At 42.6% G+C, this 26,858-nt stretch overlaps 1 protein-coding gene across 1 annotated transcript; it reads right to left on the bottom strand.

Moving 5' to 3' along the window:
• Positions 1-211: 211 nt before the first annotated feature.
• Positions 212-26,205, bottom strand: NMBR (neuromedin B receptor). The gene is made up of 3 exons (XM_019548774.1): positions 25,781-26,205; positions 4,277-4,625; positions 212-613 (listed from the first exon to the last, which is right to left on the bottom strand). Exons 1-3 carry the CDS (start codon positions 26,203-26,205, stop codon positions 212-214), a joined length of 1,176 nt encoding a protein of 391 aa, XP_019404319.1.
• Positions 26,206-26,858: the final 653 nt, after the last annotated feature.

Raw genomic sequence — 26,858 nt, 5'->3', positions numbered from 1 at the left:
CTTTAAAGTCATTTTCCTCTTCTCATTCAGAAATGTCTTTCTTAAGTGAAAGTAATTAGATTTTCACATGAGAGGTAGTCTCAAATAAAAAGACTTTATTCGATACTTTAAATCAATCATTGTTAGACAGATGAGAGAACCTGAAACTATTTGCATGGCTGTAAAATAAAAGCTCATATGAATTTCCAGATCAAGTAGTACACTGATTAAATCATAATGACATGTCTTGTTTCAGGTTGTGCCCATTCAGCAGAGTCATGGTGGTCACTGTGTTCCTGGCATTGCTTTTTAGAGAAGTCATCCGAATGGCAGAGGAGCTAAGCAGGTAACTGGTAGATCTCTCTTGATGAGATTTCCTCTCACAGCAAAGCTGGCTGTTGAAATGTCTCCTAAAACTCTCACTGAGCAAATACAGTGCAAAGGGGTTGACACAGGAGTTGCAGAAGCTGAGTACTCTGGCCACTAAAGTAATGATCATATGTCCTAGTGATGAGTCAATCTTATTGTAATTGAAGGACCGGTACATGTATAGCACATGGTTAGGGAACCAACAAATAGCAAAAAAGCCAACAAAGACCAGGACTATTTTTGCCAGGCGCTTTCGAGTTTCCATCTAAAAAGATAAATGAACAGAACAACACTGAATAGAGTTAATCCACATAACTGACTTAATTAAAACACATAGCAGATACCACTTTACATTAACTCTAACAATTAACTCAAATAAGATCAGCCCTTCCTTCAAGGCTCAATTACCTTTTCCATCTCATTTACTTTCATTTTTCATGGACAGTTTACTTGCATTAACCAATCCTCAGGTGCTTGTATTTACACTATATTGGTTTATTACACACATAAATGACTCAGGATGAAATCGTATTTTAAGTATATACTGGCCCAAACACACCCACCAAGTAAGCTAGTGAAATGTATTCCTTTTAACCAAATCTCAGTGCTTGGTTGGTTTGGAAAATGACTAGTAAATTACAGGCATCAATAATCTGATGAGTAAAGCCTTAACTATGTAACCATAATATTGCTGTTTTCTTTTTCCATACAGATTTTATCAGGAAAGATGGTCTCCGTAGGATTATGGAATTGTCATAATTCTGAGTCAGTTGCTCCTGACTCAGCATTGCTTTCTACTTTATGTAACCCTTTATATTTGTGTAATGAATAGAAACTGTTTAAAACTGCCATTTTGATTCCATGGGATTTTTCACCCTCTTCATACACATTAGTATAAATTGCAATAAAAACTTAAATATGCAATATGAAGGTATGTACATACATTTGGGAAAGTCAGGAGGTTAAATTGAGTATAAAACAGCCACTCAATCTAAAGTTAGTTAGGATGGGAGAGTGGGGTAGCAGGGACTGGGGGGACCAGCAGGGTCCACAGCGGTGTTGGTGGGTTCCACTGGGGTTTTACAGGAAAAGGTGGGACTAGCATGGTCTGTGGGGAGGCTTGGGAGGAGTCAGGGAGGGCTGCAGTATTGGAAAGTCTCTCCTATACTACTACCTCCCCCTCCCCGGGACATTCCCAGCCCCTGCCAAACTGGTCCTGATTCTGCCAACCTCTCCTGGTTGGTTTTACTGGCTTTCAGCAGTCTGAAGAGCCTGATTGAAGCAAGTCAGGGTCAGGGGAAGAGCAGAAGGATTGGTGTGGGCTGGTGGCTCTGCAGGGGAGGTTTGGCAGGATGGGGAATTCTCTCTCCCCATCTGACCACCTCCACCCCCAGACAAATAATACCCCCCACCCCAACAAAACAACTCCCCCATCTTCCCTGCCCCCTCCCCACCCCAGATTGCTTCCTTGACTCCCAGCACTTGTGAATGCCAGTAAAGCCAACAACTGGGAGTGGCTTGCAGGTTGGTGAGAATTGGTGGGCTCGGGAGGGCTGGCTGGTCCATAGGAGAAGTTGTTCATCTGGGAGTGGGGCAAAGGCCTGGGGGTCTAAATAGAGCCTGGTGCCTGGGAGGGGTGGGAACAGTGCAGTCCCCAGGCTCAGACCAGCAGCTGAGCTTTCCCATCCCCAGGGCTGTGCTGCACAGAAGTTCGGTCTTACGGGACCCAATATATGTTAGTCTACCTCTGAGGTACAGTTAAAACAGATTGGATTGGCCATTTTTAAATTAATTTGACCTTCCTGAACTGCTGTACAGTTCACACTTAGATCCGCCTAGTGAAGGATCTAAGTGTTAGGTCTGCACTTGGGCAAACTAAATTCAATTGAGTGGTCTTTTTTAACATGATTTAACTTCCTCCTAGCCTCCCTGAACATCTGTACCTAGCCTGTACATACATTTATCTTTCTTTAGAAACCTGGTTAATAGAACAAAGCTAAATCCTATCTTTCTGAAAAATGGTATACCTTATATTTTCATCATATAGATAAACTAGAAAAAGAAACTGACAAATAATGTCTCTATTTCAAAAAAAAACTTTCTAGTAGTTTCAGCAACATGATGTGAATATGCTACACTTTTCCATTCTGCAAGATCAGCTAAATGTCTCTTTGCATTTCACAAATGATGAGATAAGAAAATAATCCATGCTGATAAGTATGTATTTCTGCTTTAAGAAAATCCTACAATAGATTAAAAGTATTAAGTGAAAAAGGACACTGGTTTTTTTTTATTATTAAGATTGTGCCCATTCTTGTCAGTAGAACTAAATGCACACAAAAATGTGGACAGCAATAACTTGCCTTTTCTTTTTGTGAGCACTGTGTATTATTAAACAATTTAAGTATTTCTGTAAAGTAGTTGTACATTTCTGAATCACTTTACCTCATCTTTGTAGAACAGTAAAACTATTGTGTCATTTGTTCTGATGAGTAGTCTTTTACTATCTTACCATCTGCTTTTGTGTCACATTGATTTGAGCGAGTGGTTAAAATGCCCTTTCTCAAAAATCTTTATCAAAGAATGTAGAAGATGTTAAGATGGATGTGATTACCATCTCGGCATTATGAAAAGCATGGAAAGTTTTGGCAGTTTTATTCTGGAAAACACCACCTTCCACAAGCCAACTTACTGTAGAAATGGGTGGAAAATTCTACAAGTTTTTCAAGGGATTTCAAGCACTCTTTGGGTGCCTATACACAAGTGTGGAGGCTGCTCTGATGCGCTGTAATTACAGCATGCCAGAGTAGATGCGATTGAGGTAATTACCATGCTCCTCCACGTTTCAAGTAACAGTGTCCTTGTACTTCAAAATGGCAGTGGGGGCTCTTTGTCTAAGGCTTGTTGAATGAGCTTTAGATAAAGCACCCCGCCACTATTTTGAAGCATGGGGATGCTGATACATGAGATACTCCAGGTGCTTTAATTAAAGCAGCTCTCAAACCCACTCTAATCAAAGTTCCCCACTTCCAGAGCACATGTGCCCCACTTCCAGAGCCCTTTGGTTTCACGATGGACCAGAAAGTCCAGAAGGATAATCTTTCCTGTAGTATGTCAGTCCTTCAATTTTTGGTCACAGACAAAACAAGGGAAAATGCTCAAACTGTTCCCAAACTCCTAAAAAGATTGAATTTTCACAAAATTCAGTAATCTTTTCTGATGTTTTTCTTTAATTTTAATAGTTGCAGGGTAAGTAGATCAGGTGTAATAACAAGGCTTCCACTATTCTGTTCACAAAAAAACTGTTATGAGATTTCAGCCATGTGCAAATCAAAACAGCTAAAGGCAGCCTTTGATTTTAGATTTAACCTACTGCCACCACTAGAGGATCAGTTCTGAAGCTAGAGATTTCTAATATTATTACACCATGTATAAAACTGGCTCTTTATGTTTTTTTCTATGAAGTACTTTGGGATGTACTGGATTTTTTAGTAAAGCTATTACTAGGAGCCCCAGCTATTTCTTAATGAACATAAAAGTAGAGTTTAAACTCATAATATGTATGTATACACCCACCAATATCATACTTCATTAAAATACTAATTAATGTCATCAATTGATAACATTGATGGATAACTACAACTGTAGTAGTAAAGAAAGAAATGGTCTTCAGCTGCTTGTTTTTCATTGCATTTCATACATAACATGAAGTAAAAATACTCACTTGCAGGTTATGTAGCTTAGTAGCAGATGCAAATCAAGATTTAAGACAGATATTTTTGAATAATACTAATTTGAATGCCTGACTGTTGGAATGCTGTAGTCTTCATAAACCTTTAGTGTGGATGTTAGAGCTTTTGCAGTTTTATTTATAAACTTACACAACAGACACTCCCTCGCTGAGGAAAATGAAGTGCAATTCACTTACCTGTCTTTTGGAATGCTCACTATGTTCTCCAGGGATATTGTGTGCACTCTTAATTAAGGTCCTTGCAATGTGATAGTAGTAGATACTAATGATGGCAAGAGGGATAAGGAAATACACTAAGAAAATCAGAATGGAGTGGATCTTTGGGTGCATCTCATCAGTCTGGGGGTATGGTATGCAGTCCAGGAAACTGACATTATCTGTGTCGTTGATGATGGCCAATTCAGAGAACACTGCTTCAGGGACGGCTAACAGCATGGAGATGATCCAAATGGCAGTAGCTTTAATACAAGTCCACAGGACAGCACTGGATGCTTGGATATCCATGGGATTTACAATTGCCTTGTACCTGGAGAAGGTAAAAAATAAATAAACTGTCATAAAATAAATGACTCTTATTATATAACATTTTATGCATAATGAACTACATGCTTTTGATGAAAAAGTGTAATTTTTTTTCTATGTGACATCATACTTTATGGTATCAGGCAAGAGATAGCAAAATTCTGTAGAATATGAAGGCTTCCAAGCATAAATCATGATCTTATTAGGCAATAATTTGTTTCCTACAGCTGTCTTCTTTGATATCATTACAGAATGACAGACCATCTGTTTCACTTTGACTGAGCTGCCTTAAGCTGACATCTGCCTTTTTTAAAACTTTTATAGTGCCATTTTCTTTCTTTTAAAACTGTGCATTTACAAATTATATTTTTCTTTCTCCCACTATTTTGGCCTCCCGTTATAGTTATATTTTTCTTTCTCCCATTATTTTGGCCTCAACAATATCATTTGGGACTGTGGTCTCAGCAGCTATGCAGCATTTTGCCTGTTCAATACCTAGGCAAGAAGCTGCCAAAAATTGATGCTGGTGATTAGCAATGACCCATCTCAGCTTGTAGCAGTTCTACATTGTGCCACTGGAGGTGATCACTTTAACATTAGGTTAAAAAAGAAGTGTATGATCACTTGAAAGAAAGATCCCAGGGCCCTTTTCACAGGATCAAGGATGGGCAGCCTGGCAAATATCACCTTTATGTTCTGTCTACCTAAATTACCCATGTAGTTTCAAATGGCTTCAGTATTTAAATGATTACAGTAGTCAGTCTCTCTTTGCCTAGGGTCCACTCCCATGATGTGGGATTGAGGGATTGAAGATAACATGTATTGCAAGGCATTCAGCACCTAGAAGAATTTGGACAATCGGTTGTTCCTATAAAAGGAGGTAAAAGAGAAAACAAAATCCAGATTAGAGATGAAAGAAATATAAATGATGGATTCAGTAGTACAGTTAAGGAAGGGTGCTAGAAATCATTACCAGGCTTCTTTCTTTGTACAGAGCTTTCATTGAGTTAGATTAGGGGTGTCAAACTTATGGTCCCTGGGCCAGATCCAGCCTGTGGAGCCATGTCATATGGGCTGAAGGGCTGATAAAGGGACTGGGGATTCAGGGGAAGGGCCTGCCACTGAAATCCAGGGCACAGAGCCCCATTGGGCAAGGATTATTGACTGCAAGAGGTGAGAAAGAGCTGTGTTAACCCCCACTGCCTCTGCTCACCCCACCACTGCTGCTTGGCCAACCACCAGATCTAAATCCAGCCCATGGGGAGGTCTGTGGTTCAGGTCCAGCTAGAGAGGAGGGTGTTTGTCACCTCTGACACCTAATAGCATAGCTTGAAATCTATTAGATGCAAGTTTTCTATAAATAGAATTGACAAGGATTTATTCTGGAATAATATTTGGAAATGAAGCAAAATATGGAATTTTTTTATTTACTTAAATTATCAGTTAAAATCTAGCCCCACCCCCTCATTAACCTCTTAGGTGAACCTAGTCAACTGTATGTTGCCATTTAGACCAGGAAGTTATTATAAATGAGTCCCTGTTTTAATTAAAAGTCTTCATGCACATTTGAGCTTCTTCCATCCTTTATCTTTGCCACTGCTGGCAAAAGCAATTCATTTCTAGCAATATTTTTATAGTGAACAGTCTTTCTTTGGAAGCTGGTGCCTTGGTCTATAAACACATTTAAATGGTCCCTTGAAGCCCCACTGTGAAGACATTAGGTAGAATCCAGTTGCTTTGGGCCCACAAAGGGTAGCTTTTGCATAAACCACAGATAAATGACCAAACTGTGTAGGCATGATTCTAAAATCCTCCAGGTAGCGTAAGTGTCTCCATTATTAGTACAGGGCAACAGGCAGGTAGTGTATAGAGGTAATGAGAGGGCAGCTATGGACTCCTGTGTGGCTAGCTGCCCACCACTAAGGCTGCACAGAGCCTGAACTTGCTTTAAGCAAGATCAAAGTTCTCTTTCACGTGCAGCATTTTCAAGATGCACCCACATATGGCATGCCTCACAAGAACACCTACCTGCCATCAAATACTGTCTGCATCCCTGTCCTTCAACAGCCTGTGAACCTCATGGGAGACACTCCCTATTATTCTCCAACACACATCTCCCTTTGCCCCTTCATTTGTCCTACCCACCATCCTCCAGGGCATCCTCTCATGCTCAAGGGGACCATTCTTGGTCACCCTGCCATGCTGACTCTGAGGGATATGCAGCGTAGGGGGCACATAATCCAGCCAGAGCTACTGTGGCCCAGACCCTCCACAGGTGAGTCCCAGGAGGGAGAGGGACACTGCACTCCAAAGGAAACACACCAGGACAGGAAAGGTTAGGGCAGGGCAGGGAGTGGGGCACACTGCCAGAGATGTGCCTCTCTCATGACAGAGCACAAGCCTCCACAGCCCCCCTATCCCCACAGCCCCAGGTTATGCAGAGGTGAGCTGCTCAGTAACAGAAAGCTGCCTGACAGTGCCTGGCTGCTCGCAGCAGAAACATTGCTTGACGTATATGTGATTATGGCAGAGCATTTAAAATAAGGCTATTTATATACCCGAGGCTCAGCTGATTTTACTGTACTTCAGGGATGCAGCCCATGGATGGGAAAACCATCCTTCTATCTAGTCACATTGTGGCTGCACAACCAGGCAGAGAGACTTCCCAGCAGGCTCTGACTGACGAGGCAAATCCAGGCTCCACTTAAAGGGACCTGCCTACAGTCTGCCCACTGTTAGTGATCACAAAATGAAACTAGTAGATGGCATATTTAAAGCTAACAAAAGGTAGCTCTTTTTTACACAGTGCGTAACTAAAGTGTGGTATTCATTGCCACAAGATGTTGTAGAAGCTGACAGTTCAGCCAGATTAAAAAAGAGTTTGGATAGATTCTTGAAGGAAATGTGCCTCAGTAGCTACTGAGCATGGAAGTTAGGGATATAGCCTCTGAATCAGAACTTCCTAGACATTAAATGCTGGAGGCTACAAGTGAAAGAGGAACAGTGGAAAAAACCCTGGTCATATACTGTTCACTCTCCCTTTCAGGATCCACTCTCTGCCATGGTACAACACGGGATACTGAGCAAGATGGACCAATGGTGTAACCCAGTAAATGGCATTTCTTACTTTTTTTGTTCAGAATGTACAAAGAAAATATACACCTCCAAAGATGGAGCATGCTCAGTGGATCCACAATCAATACATACAGCTACAGAAAAGCCATGTAGTTCATCTATATTTGTAAATGTAATTTAATTCTGAAAAAAGGGAATTTGAAACACAATTATGCATGTTACCATCTAAGTGGCACTTATGCAGCACTTACACACCTAATGAAGGAAAAACATGCAGTCCTTTGACAACAAATTGCTTCTTACTCTGCGTAAACAGAAAGCAGAAAATCCAGGTGTGTTAATTGTATGTGGAGACATGCCCAATAGCAATGAAATAGTATGAGTCAGGATAATAATGTCTACCATATATTGGTTTGTTTCATGAATAAAATGACAATCCTTTTATTTTCAAGATGTATAACTATGGGTGTTTATACATATGCTCCAGGAGTGATGGAGGGGGGCACTTTAATTAGAGTGGCTCCAAGAGGTAACTCGGTTGCACAAGCATTGAATCTGCACTGTTAAAAACAAGCCTGGACACAGTCAGGGCCTTAAAACCACACAATAAAAAATCTTCATTAAATCATCATTAAATTAAATCTTCATTAAATCATTTGCAAAAGCCAAAAGGGTATATCTTCACAATAATGCTTAAGGAACTTCATTTTGAGTTAAATCTTCTGGAGAGAAGATCCATTTACTCAACATTTGACATCAGTCTTATACATATATAATGAAAACCATTTCTCTGCCGCTTTCCAGAAGCCAGTCCTTTCAAACTGTTTACAAAGAATGATGATTAACATGGTTCGTGTGCAGGAGAATACAAACAGATTTATTTTCCTTTTATTACCAATACAGTTATTCAGGTTAGAAAACAGCTCTATTAAAGCCAGACTACTAACTGCAATTTCTTATGTCAGCGATGTCAAACATGCCCCACAGGCTGGATCCAGCCTGCAAAATGATGCCATCCAGCCTGCCAGGCTAAAGGCAAGTTACTGAAAGCTAAAACAGTAGCCAGAGATGGGTAGGACGTGCTACAGAATTTTGGGCCCCTGGACATAGCCGGCAGCAGCAGGAGGATTCACATTTCTGTCCAGGACCCATCACAGTCACTGGCCTTCCAGATCCAGCCTGGAAGGAGCCTCATCCTCTGGCCATGGCTCAGAGTCTGGGGTCAGTTTGACACCCCTGTCTTACGTAAATAGAAAATGTACTCTAGACCAGGGGGTCATTTCACCCTGTGGCACCATGCAATGCTAGCACTGTTAGGTGTGCAACACCTACACATAATTCATAAGAAGTGATCCAGTTTTTCTGTTTGTGGCAGAAAAACAGGGATTTTTCCATTAAAGGAGAAAAACACAGATTTTCTCCTTTAAAGGAGAAAAACATAGGAAACCACAGGTTTCCCCTTGCAGACTGGCAGAATTCCAGCCTACAAGGAGCTAAGGGGAGCAGGACCCAGGTAAGAATACAGCCCCAGACAGTGGTGGTGAGCAATGTCTGCAGGTAAGTTGAGGGGATTTGTGCACCAACAGTCCTATGCCCCGCTGGGTATAGTGGGTATACATTCCCACCCTGACCCCAGGCCCTACACACCACTGTCCCCAGTCCTGTCTGCCAACCCTTCCCCACTCCCTCTCTCTCACCATGGCCACCTGCACTGCTGCCATGCAGGCAGGGGGTGCCTCACTTTGGTGGTGCAGCTGGTACAGGGCTCCTGGCAACAGTGGCAGCAGCTGTAGCACTGAACCTTCCTGCCCTGCTCTGCCCTTCCATGCCAGGTCCAACCCATTGGGCAGTGGAGGCTCCTGAGGGGAGAGAAGCAGGGTGGGGAGCCCTGAGCTCCACTGCAGGCAGCCCACATCCCCCTCCCACCTGCCATAGGCTCTTCTTAGCTCCACTCCGGCCATACCACCTACTTGGGAAGGAAAGAGCCCACCTGTGTGTGCAGTGCAGCCAGGGCTTGGGCACTGCTGGCTGACTGTGGTTGGTGCCCACCAAACAGAGAGCAGGCAGGATGGTCCTGTGGCACTGGCAGCTAGGGATTCCCTCCAGCAAGGCTGGGGGGTGGGCAGAGGTCTTTGGGTTAGGAATGAGGGGCACAAACAGGGCTAGGGCCCTGCAGGTCAGGATTGAGGGGCATCAGCAAAGTTGGGGGGGAAGGCAGGCTGTGGGTTGGGAGTGTGGGGCACCAGCATGTCAGGGATGCTCAGCACCACAAAGCAGCAGAAGGGACAGGTTCAGCTGGACCCACATCCTGGTGTGCGAAGGGAGCAGGGGGATCTCTGATTTTCTGATATCTCTGATAAAAAAAACAAAATCAAACACCAAAATATATAGGCATTTAGAATTTATTTTCTTATAATGATTGTGGCATTAGTAGGTTTCTAAATTGCTTTCAAATTGTAAATATGTCAATAAAACTTTGCATTCAACTGATACCTGTATATATAGTGATGTTGCATTTTAAACATGGAAAAATGGGGATGGGGTGGTGGGTTAATCAGACAATTTTAGATTTTTTTTTAAATTAGAGAATTTGGGATTTTTAAACAGAGAAAACCAGGATCCCTGTAAGATAAACCCAGAAATTTCAAAGAGGAATCCATAGTGTCAAACAGTCTGACCTGTTGTGGTCTTTGCAACAGAACTGCTCTGCTATTGTTCCATTGTCAAAAAAATGAGTGAGAGCTTGCATTTTCTGAGAGCTGCCTAATTAGCTCCACAGTAAACATCTCAGCATCTACACATGTGGCCCTATTAGGGCACTGTAAACTAAACCCTCTGCCACAGGTTAGTACTTGTAAATACAAGTAATATCCTTCAGAAGAGCTTTTAGTTCACCGCAAAGTACATGTAGATGCTGACCCAGCTGGCTAAGGCATGAGGAGGCTTCAGTGTGGGGGCCGCCTGCCAGCTAACCACACATTGAAGGACCCTCATGCCCTAGCCAGCCCATTTGCAGCCTGTTGAGTCAGGTCAGAGAAGTGGCAGGCTGGCAGGCTGACCCTCCCAGGGTCCTCTGATTGCCAGGGCGGCTCTGACCCAGCTCAAGGTGCTGCAGGCCCAAGCACATGTTCAAATGTGGTGCCTGGGAGAAATATGTTCTGGCACAATGTGTGCAGGAGTGTATTGCTTCCAATTAATTTCACGTGTAGATGTGCCCATTGAGAAAAAAGGTTCTTCTATTTAATTTTGTTCCTACTATTTTGATGACTGATTGTGTTTGTCTGAGACAGCAAAAAAGATGCTAATGGTTCCAGCAATTGCCCAGGAGGTGCAAAGGTGTTGATTGCTAAGATACAATTTAAAGCCATTTACTACAAACTGCTGTTGTATTACCCTGATTTATGCTGAATGTTGTTTGAATGCTAGTGGAAGTGTTTTTTGATTTAGGACGCAGATTCTGTTGGAAGCCCCATTTCTGTGCACTGGGACCAGTGCATGGACTGCAGTCACTCACCACAGAATGGCATCTACCTTACACAACTATTTATTGTCAACTTACTATGTGGCTAGCTACAGACTGGAAGCAAACGAAGACATTGCTGAGATTAACACTGTAAAGGATCATTGTGAGTCTAAACACAGAATGAAATTTTTGTACTCGGCTTTTATTACAAAAAGACAGTGTCATGCAAAGTAGTCATGCAAAGTGAAATTTGAGACACGTCCAAATCCTCTTTTTTCTTAGATGAGTAACTCCATTAACTTAAGTAAATCTGTTTTCAGCACAGTGTAAGTTGACTTTGTGTTCAAATTTTTCATTCGATGTTTCAGGGTTTGAGGAACTTCTTTTAGGACACCTGGAATGTCCCCATTTAGCATTTTATCAGATAATCAATTTATTCTGAAATAACTACAAGCTGCCTGTTCAAGATCTATTCCTTTACTAAGTACAATTGGCTCAGCCAGAAGCAAATAGTCCAATGATTTGATCATTCAACATGATAAACTGTGTTTGGAATGAAGATAAGTTGATTGTATTTAAACACAATTAAAGCTGTTTCTCAAAGTGAATGTCAGTGACACATGTTCATGATAGGTAGGTACCCCAAGGAAAAAAAAATCTGCTTCCAGAAAAATGTAACATTGAGCAAGGAGCTGACAGCAACAATACTCCAGCATGTTCTTTTTCTCTTCCTAAAATATCCCCATAACAATTTTTGAATTTTATCTTTCATTTTGAATCCTCTAATAGAAGAAAGAAAAAGTTCTATCATATCCATCCCTTCTCCCAGATTTTCAGAGAAGAAAAAGGACATTGCTCTGCTATTTCTCTTGTCTCTGCTCAACATATCATCTCCAATTAATCTACTACAGTTCTTTAAGGGTAATAAAAACCTTGCAAAATATTAGCCTTTCATCTGAAATCACCAAGTCCTTTTGCCTGGCACAGCATTCTAATAGTCCCTACTGACAGAATAATTTCTAGGATATTTTTCCATGATTGTCTAATGCAAAATTCATGAACAGTTCTGGCATCAAGGATTAGAAGCCAGGTCCTTTCCTCCAGCTTCCTGTGCCTCACTTGATTTCTAGACAAAAGCTATTACAATAAGACAATAGGAGAGCAATGGTGGATGAATTAAAGGAATGATTTCAGCAGAGTTCCCATTAATCAATATTAAACCTTGTCGTATGCCCAAAGATTCACTATTGGGCACATCTTATACAAATGTACCAGGACAGCTTTAGCTAATACAAGCCTTGCTCAGAATAGATAGTGTTATCTGGGGAAAACAGAAAAAAAAAGGGCCAGATCCAGATCAGCCTTGTAAGTACAACTACAGGCATACCTCGTTTTATTGCGCTTCACTTTATTGCGCTTTGCAGATATTGCATTTTTTACAAATTGAAGGTTTGTGGCAACCCTACGTCAAGCAAGTCTATTGGCACCATTTTTCCAACAGCATTTGCTCACTTCGCATTTTTTAGCAATAAAGTATTTTTTAATTAAGGTATGTACATTTTTTTTAGACTTAATGCTATTGCACACTTAATAGACTACAGTATAGTGTAAACATAACTTTTATATGCACTGGGAAACCAAAAAATTCGTGTGACTTTCTTTATTGCGATATTCGCTTTATTGCGGTGGTCTGGAACTGAACCCGCAATATCTCCAAGGTATGCCTGTACTTAAATGTTACAACTCCTAAAAAATAGGTACCTTGTTGCAGGTCAGCAATCCAAATTGACAGGATTAGGTACTCATGCTCTGTGTACAAAAGGCATGAACAGTCTTGGCACAAAGAATGAAACACTAGGTCCTCTCTTCCTCTTCCTACCCACCAGGTAGAAAGATAAGCTTCAAGACAAAAAGTGTGTGGCAGTACCACTACAATCTGTGTCCCTGAGTGATATTGATCCTGACTGATCCTGTTTGCACTGAATTCAGTGTTGTCAGTGTGAGCATGTTCTGTGAGTAGATGGGAGACATAGGTAAACTTCAGGTGTTTCTCAGCCTCATTCTATATTGCAACGGATCTTAGGTAGGAATTAGGCATCTGGCTGCTTGAACTGGATTGCTTCTGAGCATGTTTAGAAGCCTACATCTAAGTGCTCAGACATCTTGTCAGGATCAAGCAAAGGCACCTAATGAATTTAAACATGTAAGCAGTCTTAGGCCCCTGACATATGTCCCATTTATTATGCAATTAACTGGTTATTATTGCATAATAAAAATAGCCAACCAGTCACCAGCTTGTTTTTATCAAGCTTGGATTTGAACATGTGGGATGTCAAACATTGAGTGATGTGCCTCACACGTGTGATATGCCTCACACATTCTCCAGTATCCCAAGGTACGCTACTCTCTCCTCCACTTCACCAGCCACCTATATGCTGATGCTAGCAATCAGCTGTTTGTCAGCAGCAGCATGAAGCTGGTGGTCAGCATCAGGACTGGGACAGCCCCAGTCTGAATGCTCAAAATGAGCTGCTTGGGGAGCAGATCTCAAGGCTCCCTAGTGGGAACCTAGCAACCCCCAAACGTGACAGCCTTTCCTGCCTTGCCCTGCATCCCTTCAGTGTCTCAAACCAGATCCAGGACTATCCAGGATTGGGTCTGACAATCAGCTTATTGTTGGACCAGCTCTGGACAGCTCTAGCTGTGGGACCTACTGGATTAAGCTGGGGGGGACCCTCTGCAGCAGTTGGAATTGGAGGAATTTTATGTTCCACCCCAAACGTTGCATGTCCTACCATACACACATGGCATGGCAGGAGGCATGATGTTTGAGAAGGTACAGAAAATTCTCCCAATCCTGCCATTGTTTTAATATCTGCCAGGGGCCTTGCAGCACTGGATGGCAGTGTTCCCCACCTTGCTGTATGAAGTTGAGATATGTACAACATACAGGAGATACCTTAAAATTGTTGGAGAAGTACCATCAACACTGTCTGTGGAAGATCGTCTGAATTCACTGGGAAGACAAATGCACCAACGTCAGTGTCCTCCTGCAAGCAAACACTATGAGCATTGAGATGATGATCTTCCAACATCAACTTCATGGGGCAGGCCATGTCATCTGGATGTCTGACTCCAGACTCCCGAAGCAAGTTTCATTCTCCCAGATCAGTCAAGCATATGATCAAGAGCAGGGAAGAGAACGTCCTCAAGGCCAACTTAAAAAAATTCAACGTCAATGCCACCTTGTGGAAAACTATTGCCTAGGACCTTCCCAAATTGAGGAAGTTTCTTGCAGGGACCTCAGTATTTGAAACCTAATGACAACAATCACAGATGGAAAAGTCGAAGTGGCAGAAACTGCATGTTGCAGACCAAATCAAGAATCCAGCACCACCCACCTCACATGGAAATACGTCTGAGCTGCAGTAGTCTGTCAGTCCCAGATAGGTCTTATCAGCCATCTTCAGAGACACAGATAAGACAATCATGGAAATTAATCATCCTCAACTGCAAGGGTTTCCTGAAGAGCAAGAAAAGGGTAGCCACTGGAGTGAGATTTATCTGAATTGTTTTTTGCTGACTCTCCATTCAATCCACTACTTTTAAACCACTACAACTATATTATAATAATGGCCTAGGGAGAAAAAAAGAACTTATTTCTATGGGTATTATTTCCTGCAGTTTTGAATTACCAAGGCATTTTTGAGGCAGAGTAGCAGATGGAAGTTTGTTCCTCTCGCATTTTCCCAAGTATGTGCCTAATACAAAGACATTTGAAGACACACCCCTTCGTGACATATTGATTACCTTTATGTAATCTACTGTATGTGCAATGGTTCTTCACCTCCTTAGGGAAGCACTCAAGAGTTACCTTGCTGATCTGCACGTGCTGGAATAAGAAAGATCGATTTCCATCTCCTAAAGGCATGACTACAGAAACAAAAGGTCAACAGCGATATCAGTTGCACAAAAGCACAAGTGACTAGAGGCAGAAACTTACAGTGCAAAAACTGTTTAATAACAGTTTACCTTTCTAAAGGTATTATTATTTCAAAGCCATGTCTTCTGTTTCCTTTCATAACGCAGCAATAGCCTATGCCTGTAATAGGCAGAATAATTAATAAGAAGCTCTTAAAAGGAAAATAACATCCTCCTGATTTTCAGAGATTTTACATGCCACAAAGTGTAATTGAGCAAACCTTGACTGAAGTTGTAGGAGCTGTGCACAGTATAACAGCTGGAATCTGCTTCCACATCCTTAACTCCTGAATAAAAAAAGGTTTGTCTTATCTAATTCTTCAGGTATTTCTATTTCCATCGACCCATCCTCTGCCCCCCTTCCAAATTGTTATTAGGTTTCTTTTCATTTGCATATTCCCCTAAAGTTTTGTATTATAGCAGCACAGAGAAATCTACAATAAACCAATATAAGCAATTCTAAGAGAAAAAATATTAAAGGCATAAAAGTGCATTTAATATCCCCAAAGGTCACACAGCTAATGTAGAAATACAGAAATTAATAGAAGTATATGTAAAAGTATTGAAAAAAACAAAACAAAAGTCCAATACAATACACGGAAAGGGGTGAGTGGGGACTGGCAGAGCTCCAAGGGGGTTGGAGCACAGTGCAGCCCAGCTGCTACGGGCAGCTGGAGTCAGCTGCTTCTGGGGCTGGGGTGAGTGCCATGCCCCACACTGCACAGGGCTCCATTTGTCTGCACTCACCCCAGCCCATGATGGTGCGACCCCAGGAGCAGCTGACACCAGCTGCCTGCACCAAGGCACAGTGCAGCCCAGTAGCTGCTCCTGGGGCCACTCCATCATGGGAAGGAGTGAGTGGGACCAGCAGAGCCCTGGGGGGGTTAAGGCACAGTGCAGACCAGTGGCTATAGGCAGCTGGAGTCGGTTGCTCCCAGGACCATGTGAGTGCCACGCTCTGTGCCACCCAGGGCTCCGCTTGTCCGCACTCACCCCAGTCCCTGCTGGAGTGGCCCCAGGAGCAGCTGACACCAGTTGCCTGCACCAGGGAACAGTGCAGCCCAGCTGCTACAGGCAGCTGGAGTTGGCTGCTCCCGGGGCTGGGGTGAGTCCCACTCTGTTCCCTCTGGTTTGCTGCCTTGTGGAGACCCAGAAGCAGCACCCCTCCCCCCACCCCTTCCCTAGTCCCAGCCTCACTCCCTCCCTCCCTCGTCACCATGGGAACCTATCCCTATTTGTTATATTATAAAGTGGGTTTGCTTTATGCAAATGCAATTTATCCTCCATTGTCTGGGAAAGCATGTACCACATAAATCGAGGGAAGCCTGTAAATCCCATGTTCTTAACCTAAGGGATAGTGATGTTTCCTGGGAAAGACTTGTCCAGCTAAATAAGTTCATTTTACACATGGTCTCAACAAAAACATTGAACAAAAATTATTGAGAAAATAACAATAGAACACCAAAGTTTCAGGTTGGGGGTTCTTAATAGCCATTCCACTGGTAAATTTTCATCATGATTATTTTTTTTTCTTTAAAATAGTTCACTATATTCAGTAAAGTTGTGTGAAATGATTAATACTCAAACCACATTAGAGGTTTTTGTGCTTTTGACAATGCAACAAAGAAACATTTCCAGCCTTCCATAAACCAAATGGCCTGTCTCCTGATGTTTGCCTCTATTGTTATTTAATTTTTATATGATTTGGGCTATCTCACCAAATTTGGACTTTCCTTCTGAAGAATATCCCCTAGTCCCAATCTAGTTGTCTGTCTCAAAATAATACTCTGATCCCTTTCATTTCCAGATTAGAATTAATAATTTTAATCGATTAGGTTGATTTAGGAATACCATATTTACTCAAATATAAGATGACCCTGATTATGAAATGATCCCCCAATAATTAGATCTTATATATGGAAAATTAATACATTTGATATCATTTTCCAGGTAGAGAATCTAATTATTGGAAGTTTGGCTTGAATTTCTCCCCCCTCCCACTGCTACAGCAAGGAAAATAAATCTGGGGGATCAGGTGGTCCCTTTGCTCTCGGCTTCCCTCTAACTTCTTCCCCCTGCAGCCCCTTCCCCTTTTCCCTTCTGTCGGACCCTGCTCTCCCTGAGCCCATGGAATTGAGGGGCAAATTTGAAAGCACTGACCTTGAAATTAAATGTAGCTGTAGAATTTGTATATAGTACCTATAGATTTAGTTCATGCAGAATTGATGTGTTTGACCTTTTTTGAAACTGCTACAAGTTTTAGCACACATACTCCATACACATACTTTTAAGTAGCACTTTGGCACATACTGGGTATGTCTACATGAGATATTTACTGCAGAGCTACCTAATTATCTCTGCAGTCAATGTCTCAGTGTCTACACGTGCAGCCCTATTAGGCTGCAGGAAAACATATTAATTCTGTATTTACAAGTACTTACAAGTATTTACAAGTACTACCCTGCTGCGGAGTTTCTTACACAGCACTTTAAGCTGGGCATGAGTATACCTGGGCTGGGAGGCTGACCATCAGGGCCTCCTGCCAGCCGAGGCTGCTCTGACCCAGTTCAATATGCTGCGTACCCAGGTGCATATTCATTAATTGTATACTTACTTATATATAGCACAAACTATGCATAATATTAGTCTAAAGCCAAAGGGCTCATGATTTACCATATGTTTTATTAGGTTGAGCCTCAACAGAGTCAGTAGTACTTCAAGCCGCAGTAACTACACAGCTCATCACTGCACAGTATGTGTGTGTACTCCAGATACTCCTGACGAAGGAGCCTTGTGCTGTTAGCTCCCCATTCATGACTGGAACTGGATATTCTTGAGTCCTAGGATACTCCTAAAATTTATATGCAGGTGATGCACAGGGCATCCTGGTCCAACTTCACATCAGGGAGGCCAGAGCTACACTAATCGTATGCAATAGGCTAAGAGAGAGGGTGAGAGAGGGATTCTGGGTGAACTGTTTGGGGCCCCATTTGGTAACGTTTGCCAGATATTTAAGGATGATGAAGAAACAGAAATCATTGGAAATGGGAAAGAAAAACACAGGTCAGCTGTGGGAGTGAAGAGGAAGTCAAAATGTATGCAATGTCGTGATTCACCATGACTTTTAAAAGAGTCAGTGTGGAGGGAGACTGTGCTTAATGGGCACTATCATGTATCTTCTTTAGTGGGCTGCCCTAATCTAGGCCCTGCAGCTGTCAGGGGAAGCAGCATGACCACGTAGGCCAGCTCCCCAGGGTACTTGTCTCTGATATGTCCTCCATAGGAGGTCTGTATTGAGCAGATTCTTTTTGGTATTGGGTGGTGGAACCGGAGCGTGCTCCATCCACTCCATGCATTGACCTGGTATTGCAGTGCTTCCAGGACCAGTGCAAAAAAACAGGAAAAAAAAAAAAAAAAAAAGCAGCCTCTCCCTGCATTTGGCCCGCAGATATGTCCTCCACAGGAGGTCTATATTGAGCACATTCTTTTTGGTGTTGGTTGGTGGAACCGGAGCATGCTCCATCCCCTCCATGCATTGACCTGGTATAACAGTGCTTCCAGGACAGGTGCAAAAAACAAAAAAAACAAAAAAAAAAGTCAGCTCCAGGGGGATAGTACCTGCCAAAGTAATGTATAGTAAACCTCCCACTTAGCTGTGGGAGTGGGAGGGACTTGGCTTTAAGCCCACTTTATGGAAATGCAATACTCTTCCCTGGCTTGCCCCTGGGGCCTTATGGCTGAGGGCAAGAAAACTCAGGGGCATCTGAACCTCAAGAATCCAGCTCGCCAAAGGTTTTGGAAACATCTGAAGCCCCAGATGTGGTTGGAGGATGTTTGCCAGTAGTAGGGCCATTTATGGTTCTGGACTCATGGATTTGGAATTTGTTTTGGCTAATTTGGTCTGGAATACAGAATTTATTTATTTTTAATAAAATTGTCAGCTCAGATCAAGCGTAATTCCTATGCTTACTTAGCAGGGGAAGCACCATGACTACAGAGGCGGTTTTCCTAATCGCACCTGAGGATGGCGACTCTCCTGGCATGGGAATAGTACCAACAAAAGTAATGTATTAGTTAACCTCCCACTTAGCTGCTGGAGTGGAGAGATCTTGGCTTTATGCCCACTTTTTGGAAATGGGAGACTCCTCCCTAGCTTGCTCCTGCAGCCATATGGCTGAAGGCAAGCGAAACTCAGGGGCATACAAACACCAAGTCTCCAGGTCAGGGCGTGCATGTAGGATACCCGTCAAAGGATTTGGGAACATCTGATGCCCTAGATGGTAATGGAGGATGTTTGCCAGTAGTAAGGCCACTTATAATTCTGGACTGACTTGCAGATTTGGAATTGATTCGGCCGATTTGGCTTGGACCACAGAAAATGTAAATGTATATATGTTCGTGTGTGTGTGTGTGTACACACACACATATGTGTTTTATAGTCATGCTTGTATTGAGCACATATTGCTTTTGTCAACAATTTAATGATAGACAATATATTTAATGAGGTTGACTTGTATGTGAATGTAAGATAAGGACCTTTCCCCCCACAATGCCTCATCTTATATTTAAATATGGTACTTCTGCATCTCTATGAGAAGTCCTTGACATTACCAAGTCAAAGCAGAAAAGCTTTGCACCTCAGTGTGACATCCTAGAACATGGTATCCTGTGAATATATAGGGATAAGAACATTTCTGTCCCATTTGTTCATCAAAAAGTAGTTTCTCACTAGAAATATGGGGTTGTATATAATGCTAAACCTCGCATGTCTTTTAGAACTAAGCCAACAGGAAAGAGCATATATGGATACAGGTATCAGGATGAAACCTTGTGCTTTGTGGTTAATGCCTCTATTGAATGTGTTGTTGTGGGAAAGAGAAGGAGCCAGCAGGCTCCAAGGCTCCTGGGCTAAGCAGAGGGTCAGCGGCTCCAGGTCCGCAGCCCCAAGGAGCCCGGCAGAAATTCCCCTTACCCAGGTGTGTTGGGAAGGGAGGGGCTGATATTTACCCTGCCGGTACCCCGCTGGTATAAAGAAGAGGCCGGGACCGGAAAGCGGGAGCAAAACAGAACTGGAAAGAGGAGGAGAAGGAGGTGGAGCACGCCGGTGCACACTGCAGGGAATGCTGAAGGCAATGTTGAGTGCTGGTAGGAGCCTCTGGCAGACAGCAAAGCCCCAGCGGGGTTTTGGAACCCAGTTTACTGGCCCCTGCGGGGAGTAGAACTGTTGTTTACCGGCCTGAGCTGGCTGAGCCTGGCAGGAGAAGGGTACCGTTATAACCCTAATAGAGGGGCACTATTGACTTTGGGTACCGTAGTACCGAACTGTAATAGGGGCACAGTTCAATAGTGAACTTAAGCTGTTAAAAAGGAATCTCATCAAGCCCTACAAGGGAGCTCTCCGAGAGCCAACTAAGGGGTGCTTGACCCTTTGAAGGTCAAGCTTGAGTTGGAAGGCGGCTGCAGACAGATGGAGCAGCTACACAGATCAGGGGAACCTTCTTGGTTGCTGTGTTTGTTTTGAATGACCTTTCTTTTGTGGATTATCTGGGAGGAGCTAAGGATACATGCCTGGACCAACCAGTTGGCCACCACCTGGCAGAACGGGCAAGGGTGTAGGGGTGGTGGAGCCTTCAGAAACTCGGGACCTCGTGAGACGCTGGGGAGACTCATAATTGGACTACACGCTGAGACATCTGAACCAACTCCATTAATATCAAGTCATGGCAGGAAAAACGTACATGTGTGAGACCCCAATTATAGTGGATGACACCCTAGGCAAGTGGCGAGCGGCGTCTGCTAGGTCCACTGGGGACAATGATCCCCAACAGTTGTCAATACAGTTCATGTCCTCCTTAAAGATTGTTATCTTGTGGCATCAACTAAATGTGATACAGGCTCAGTAAATTCTGTTTATCAAGCAAGTGATTGAACAAGGCCATTAGACAAGGAAGACACAGAACAGTTCCAACAGGATGCGTCTACACAAGATGCTACATCACCAAAGCAATGCGTTATGGTGACATAACACTGGCGGGCATAAACCATGATGCTGCAGCAACATCACTGCGCCAACGTCACTATAATTAAAATTTCATAAAAATATGAGGCAAAGCTCTGGCTCTACTGAAGCACTAGCCAAGTTCCATTTGCAGTTCCAAGATTTCACCTATGACTCTTCCACAGCTAGGCTAATAACTGTCTCATCAGAGCAATCCCTGACTTGCTTCTGAAGAAAAAGAAAAGCATCTTTTCTGAAGAAAAAGAAAAGCATGTGTGTATGTTGTAACCTGGTCTAACTTCATTGATTCCAAGGGCACAATGCACAAGGAGGACTGCATTTGACACACTGCATTTAAACTCACCCTTAAAAAGAAAATTAAATTTAGGGACAGCAACAAAATTATATCTCAGTCCAATAATAAAAAAGATGTGACTAAACAAATGAAGTATGAGCCATAAAAAGAGCCAATGGGGTTTTTAAAAACATGTTAGGCCAAATTCAGAACTACTACAAATCAGAAAAACTTCATTTACAGAAGCTGGGTTTCTGTTTTATTATCTTAACTCAGTCAATTTGCACTTATTCTATTTGGCTTCCAGGCATATTTAATACTTCTTTTCCAGGCATTTTGTAGATACTACTGTTTCTACTTGACATCTGTACTACTCTTATAGTAATCCATGTATATGGAATGATTACTGCTTTCTTATGTTTTAAAGCTCTGGTTTATGTATAAGTATTCTGATAGGGAAATGAATATAAACTTGACCTTCACCAAAAACAAGTCAAAGGTCACTACTCAAAGGTCACAGTGTACAGTCAATGGTCAATTATGAAAACTGTACTTGTAATATTTCATTCTCAGAGACCATCACTACTGTAGCACAGGGGCTCAAGCATGTGGCCCATGGGCCAGATCTGGCCTGTGGAGCTGCTTCATCCAGCCTGCTATACTATCAATGGGCAACCAGAAGAAGGGGGGGCATGACCAGTGGAAAATGGCCTGCTAAAGAATGCAGGACCCCTGGGCCCCAGTGGATGTGGCCATCAGCAGCAAGATGGTGATCAAGGACCATCCATACACAGCTCTCCTGGCCCTGTGGTCACTTGCCCTAATGCTGCTGGTCCCACACAGCCACCACAGCCCCTGATATGCCCTCCCCACCCAACTGCCCCCATCCAAGTCACTGCTGGGCACACCACCACACCACTGTCAGTTGCACTGTCCCTACCACTATCTGCATCAGACCTGCCTCCATCTCCACTGGTCCTGCTACCACCACCCCAGGTCCAGTCTGGTTTGTGAGGAGCCCCACAGTTCAGGTGTGGACCAGGGTATGTGGTGAGTTTGACACCCATGGTGTAGCACATGGAATAGGATGTGGAAAATGTTCAGATGCTAGGATTCTATGATGACTGTTAATTACGTTATTATTTACCTCCTTTCTTTTGACAATGCCCTTTATACAAGTAGACACAATGATTTATGTAGATACACTATACATCAATTTTAGATATTTTAAACATTGTAAAATACCATAGAGTGGGAGAAAGATTATTATTGGTGCCCATAGGGGATAGAACAAAAAGTAATTGTTTTAGATGGCAACAAAGAAAGTTTAGGTTAGATGTTAGAAATAACTTTCTAACTCTGACAGTGGTTACACACTAGAACAGGATTAGGTAAAGAGATTAGAGAATATCAATCTTTGGGACTCCATAAGAACAGGTTATACAAACACTTGGTTGGGATAATTTAAATGGGGATGATCCTGCCTTGACCAAGGCATAGGAATAGATGACATCCTAAGATTTCTCCCATCCCAGTTTTTCTCTGATGGTATGTTTTTGAATGTTTTAACCCACTGAAGTTTAAAGGAAAACCTTTTATCCCTTTTCCATCCAAAAGCTAAAAAAAAAAAAAATGAATCTCTTCTTTAAAGTATTTGCATTTTCTAGTGGAAACCTAAAGATTATCAAATTATGAATAAAAAACAGAACACATTTTTGTTACAATTTACTGAGAAATACTTCAAAGGATAGCAGTAAAAAGAGTAGTCAAACAAAAAGAATGCATTTATTGTGCATAACATTAAATGCATATTAAACTATAAGCCCCTTTAGCACATACTGTAATCCTGCATCACATTGGCATCAGTGCCTCCTACTTGGCTTATTGTTTCTAGCCTAGAAACACACACACAAGGAGGCTTTAGAAGCCCATTAAGTTAAGACTCTAGTTGGCTTCTATGAAAGTTAAATCAGACTCCAAAGCAACAGAGACCGAATTAGAGACCTAATTAAGTCAGTGGCATCAAGGCTGGTAATTATCTACTAAACCAATACATTATCCATAAAAGAAAACAAAATCTATGGAAAAAAGGAAGAAAATGAACCATGAAATAATATGTTTGGCTTTCACTTTTCTGAAATTCATAAAATAGCACAAACCTCTAAAATGTTGAAGGAATACACCTGTGAAGAAATTATATTTGTATGGTGGAGTTACAAGGGCATAAGCTGTTTTCCAGGTCATGAAACACTGACTTAAAAATAGTCTTCATCAATTCAGTATTTTTACTGCTTATATCTTCATTAGTTTTAGAGAAGAAATACACAATTGTACATACAATACAAAAATAATCAAACACCAAAAAAGCTGTTGAAAGTAAAATAACTGAGTAGATCCTGACCCACTACACTACCACTGCCTCCCTTCACTCATGTATCTCTGAAGTTTTGACATCCCTCTCAGAAAAATTCCTCCCATATCAAATAGCATGTTGTGATTATACTTTTAAAAGAAATATCACATGTAGCAAAATGCAATTTTCTTGCATGTCCATGCTTTATACAGTTGAGGGCAATTTGAGATAAATTACTGAACTGATATGATTAGAAACTTGCAAGTTTTGTTTTATATTGTAGCAAAAAAGTATAGTATATTGATATGCTGTGAAGACTTCATACAAAAATAAACACACATATATAGAGAGAGTTATAGATGTATCTATAGATATAGATATATATGTATATATGTGTGTGTAAATACATATATATATATAGACATCTCTTTCTCCTTCTCTCTCTATAGATAGATAGATAGATAGATCTATATAAATATATATATAGAACTAATCCAAAAGCTAGCAAAAGCAAATTAACTTTAGAGGATTTTGAAACAGGTTCTTAGAAGGAATCAAGTTTGCTAGGAAGGTGGCTGAAGACCTGAAATAAGTACCCCAAAGATACAATTTTTACAGGGTTTTTTAAAACCTCCTACTAACATCCAAGGTATATTTTCAAACACAAATCTTTATAAACATTATACATTCAAAGCCAAAATACTCAGATAAAACTCCTGTAGAAGTCAACAAGAGCATTACCTTGTGGAATTCAGGGATGTTTATGTGTAGCTGAAGAAAAAGGTCAGAAAGAGGAACGAAGAAAGGTTGGGGGGGTGAGGGGGAGAGTTCATGCAAATTTAAAAGAAACTGAGAATCATTTTTGCAATACTTTGTCTTGTAAGGTTCAGAGTCTGATGCTGTCACTTTTTACACCTGGACTAAGACCTTTAAATCCGTTAAGAGAAAAGGCTGCAGGGCTGAAAACTTTAAATACAAGCAAGTCTTGAAGGTTTTGTTTATATGGTGACTGGGATGGTGGTGGGATGGAAGTGAAGCTGAAAAGGGCATGGCTGCTTTCTAGAAACAATTTAGGGGAAACTGTCCACCAATATGACAAAACAAAGAATGGGCATTCCTATAGTAAGAGACTAGTTCTGGTAGTAGTTTCTGGCAGCTTGCTGCTGCAGAGCAAAAATACTACGTTTAAAACGCATTTATATGCACACAGGCACACCAAGCAGTCTCTACCTTGCTAGAAATTCTTTAAACTAAAATGAAACTCTCTCTAAATATGTCCATGATAGATTCATTCCTAAAAAAATGAAATGTGACAGATCCATGACATCTGGCAGATTCATTTCTGAAAGCGGATGGCTTGTTCCTTAAACTCTTGCAACAAAATGTACCTGGGTCACTTTGGGGACTTCAAGTCTTGGAAGTGATGCTTCACTCTTATGTGGCTGTCCATAGTAGTAAAAAAAAGAAGTGGGATATGGACACTGCAAGTTCTATGGAAATTAATAAGCCCTACCAGGATTAGCACTTCCGTTGCATGGTTTCCTATCAGGGGAACAGCAATAGGAAAGTGTGCGGCTATAAATGAAAGAGAAACATTGGGGGAGTGAAGCACTGGGAATTGCAATAGGACCACCTGGGCTGTGAGCTGTTAAACAAATGAGTGGTTTATGCGGCTTATTTCTGGGGGCTTCAGTTACTCATAACCAAGGATCCTGGTTTTGTCTGATTTTTGAAAAGTCCCCAATTTTCAATTAAAAAAGTAACCCCAAATCCACATTTTTATGGGATTTCAATGGAACACTATTAATATGCATACATACATACATATATTAGTGGTGTTTCATTAAAATCTCAGAAAAATGTGGTTTGGGGGTTAATTTTTTTAATTGAAAATTGGGGAGTTCTTTAAATCACAGAAAACCAGGATCCCTGCTCACAACACTTGTTTCTCTCTCTCTCTATCTCTCTCTCTCTCACACACACGCACCTCTTACCTGTCTGCGCTCAGGGCGGTGAGCGTGAAGACAGACACTCCCACCGAGGTGAGCTGGATGGCCGGGATGAGCTTGCAGCCCACCTCCCCGAACATCCACTCCTCCAAGAAGTAGCGGGAGGCGTCCACGGGCACGCAGGTCACCAGCAGCAAGAGGTCTCCGGCAGCCAGGCTGGAGATGAAGATGTTGGGCACGCTCCTCATTGCACTGTTGGTGATGAAGACCTTCATCAGCGTGATGTTGCCCAGCAAGCCCACGGTGATGATGAGCAGGTAAAGCGAAGGGATCACACAGCGGATGATGAACACGGCAGCTTGGGGGTTAGGAGGCAGGAGGTCCGCTTCCAGCTCCCCCGGCACCCCGGTGTGGCTGGCATTGCCTGCAGGGGGCTGCGTGCTCAGGTTGGCGAGGGGCTCCGCAGGCATCCTCCCAGCCCCGGGGGATCTCATGGGGGGGGGGGGGGCGGGAGAAGCACTCTCAGCCTATCTGTCCTTCCAAGTTTTCCCCCACAAAAGCAGCTACGGGGAGGACTTGCCTGCAGTCACATCGAGCTCCCTTCACCTCTCTGCTGTTTTCCAGAGCAGTGCCTACCCCCTGAGCAGCGAGGAGAAGGTGGGAAATGAATGATCTCCACAACGCAGCCCCCTGCTTGCCTCCCTCGCCGTTCTTCGGGATGCTCGGCGATGTCTTTCCTCGCTGCTGGTCAATGGGCGGAGTGCAATAACTTCATAGCCGGGTCTCGCCTCCAGCCCTCTGGCAGGGGATGCAAAGCTTTCCAAACTCCGCTGGTTCCCTCCAGCAGCGGTGATGCTGCCTTGCCTCTCCCAATAGCCTGCCCACAGGCTTGAGTGGTTTCCAGCGTCTTTCTCCGACGTGTTTCAGGTTGTTTCTGGCAGACTCCAGCAGGGAAGGGGAACGCAAGCCCTTTTCTCCCTTAGTCCTTTTCATTTATTCAGTCTCCCAGATCCGCCTCTGCTGGGAGGAGTTCCCCAGCCCCCTGGTACAAATGTCTGAAGTTTAGGCTGCTGTGGCTGGGAGGGGCTCTTCAGTTCCGGGGGATGGGCGGGGGAGGACACTG

This window comes from Crocodylus porosus, unplaced genomic scaffold, assembly GCF_001723895.1.
Source record: "Crocodylus porosus isolate Cpor-Errol unplaced genomic scaffold, CroPor_comp1, whole genome shotgun sequence".
NCBI classification, from domain to species: Eukaryota; Metazoa; Chordata; order Crocodylia; family Crocodylidae; genus Crocodylus; species Crocodylus porosus.
This window is presented reverse-complemented; position numbering and strand designations above follow the sequence as displayed.

Excerpts from the sequence above, each read along its gene's own strand:
- NMBR (XM_019548774.1), bottom strand. The coding sequence starts at position 26,205 with ATGCCTGCGGAGCCCCTCGCCAACCTGAGCACGCAGCCCCCTGCAGGC. Across the intron at positions 4,626-25,780 it reads ACCGCCCTGAGCGCAGACAG|GTACAAGGCAATTGTAAATC; the intron begins GTAAGAGGTGCG and ends TACCTTCTCCAG. Across the intron at positions 614-4,276 it reads GTGAGCATTCCAAAAGACAG|ATGGAAACTCGAAAGCGCCT; the intron begins GTAAGTGAATTG and ends TTATCTTTTTAG.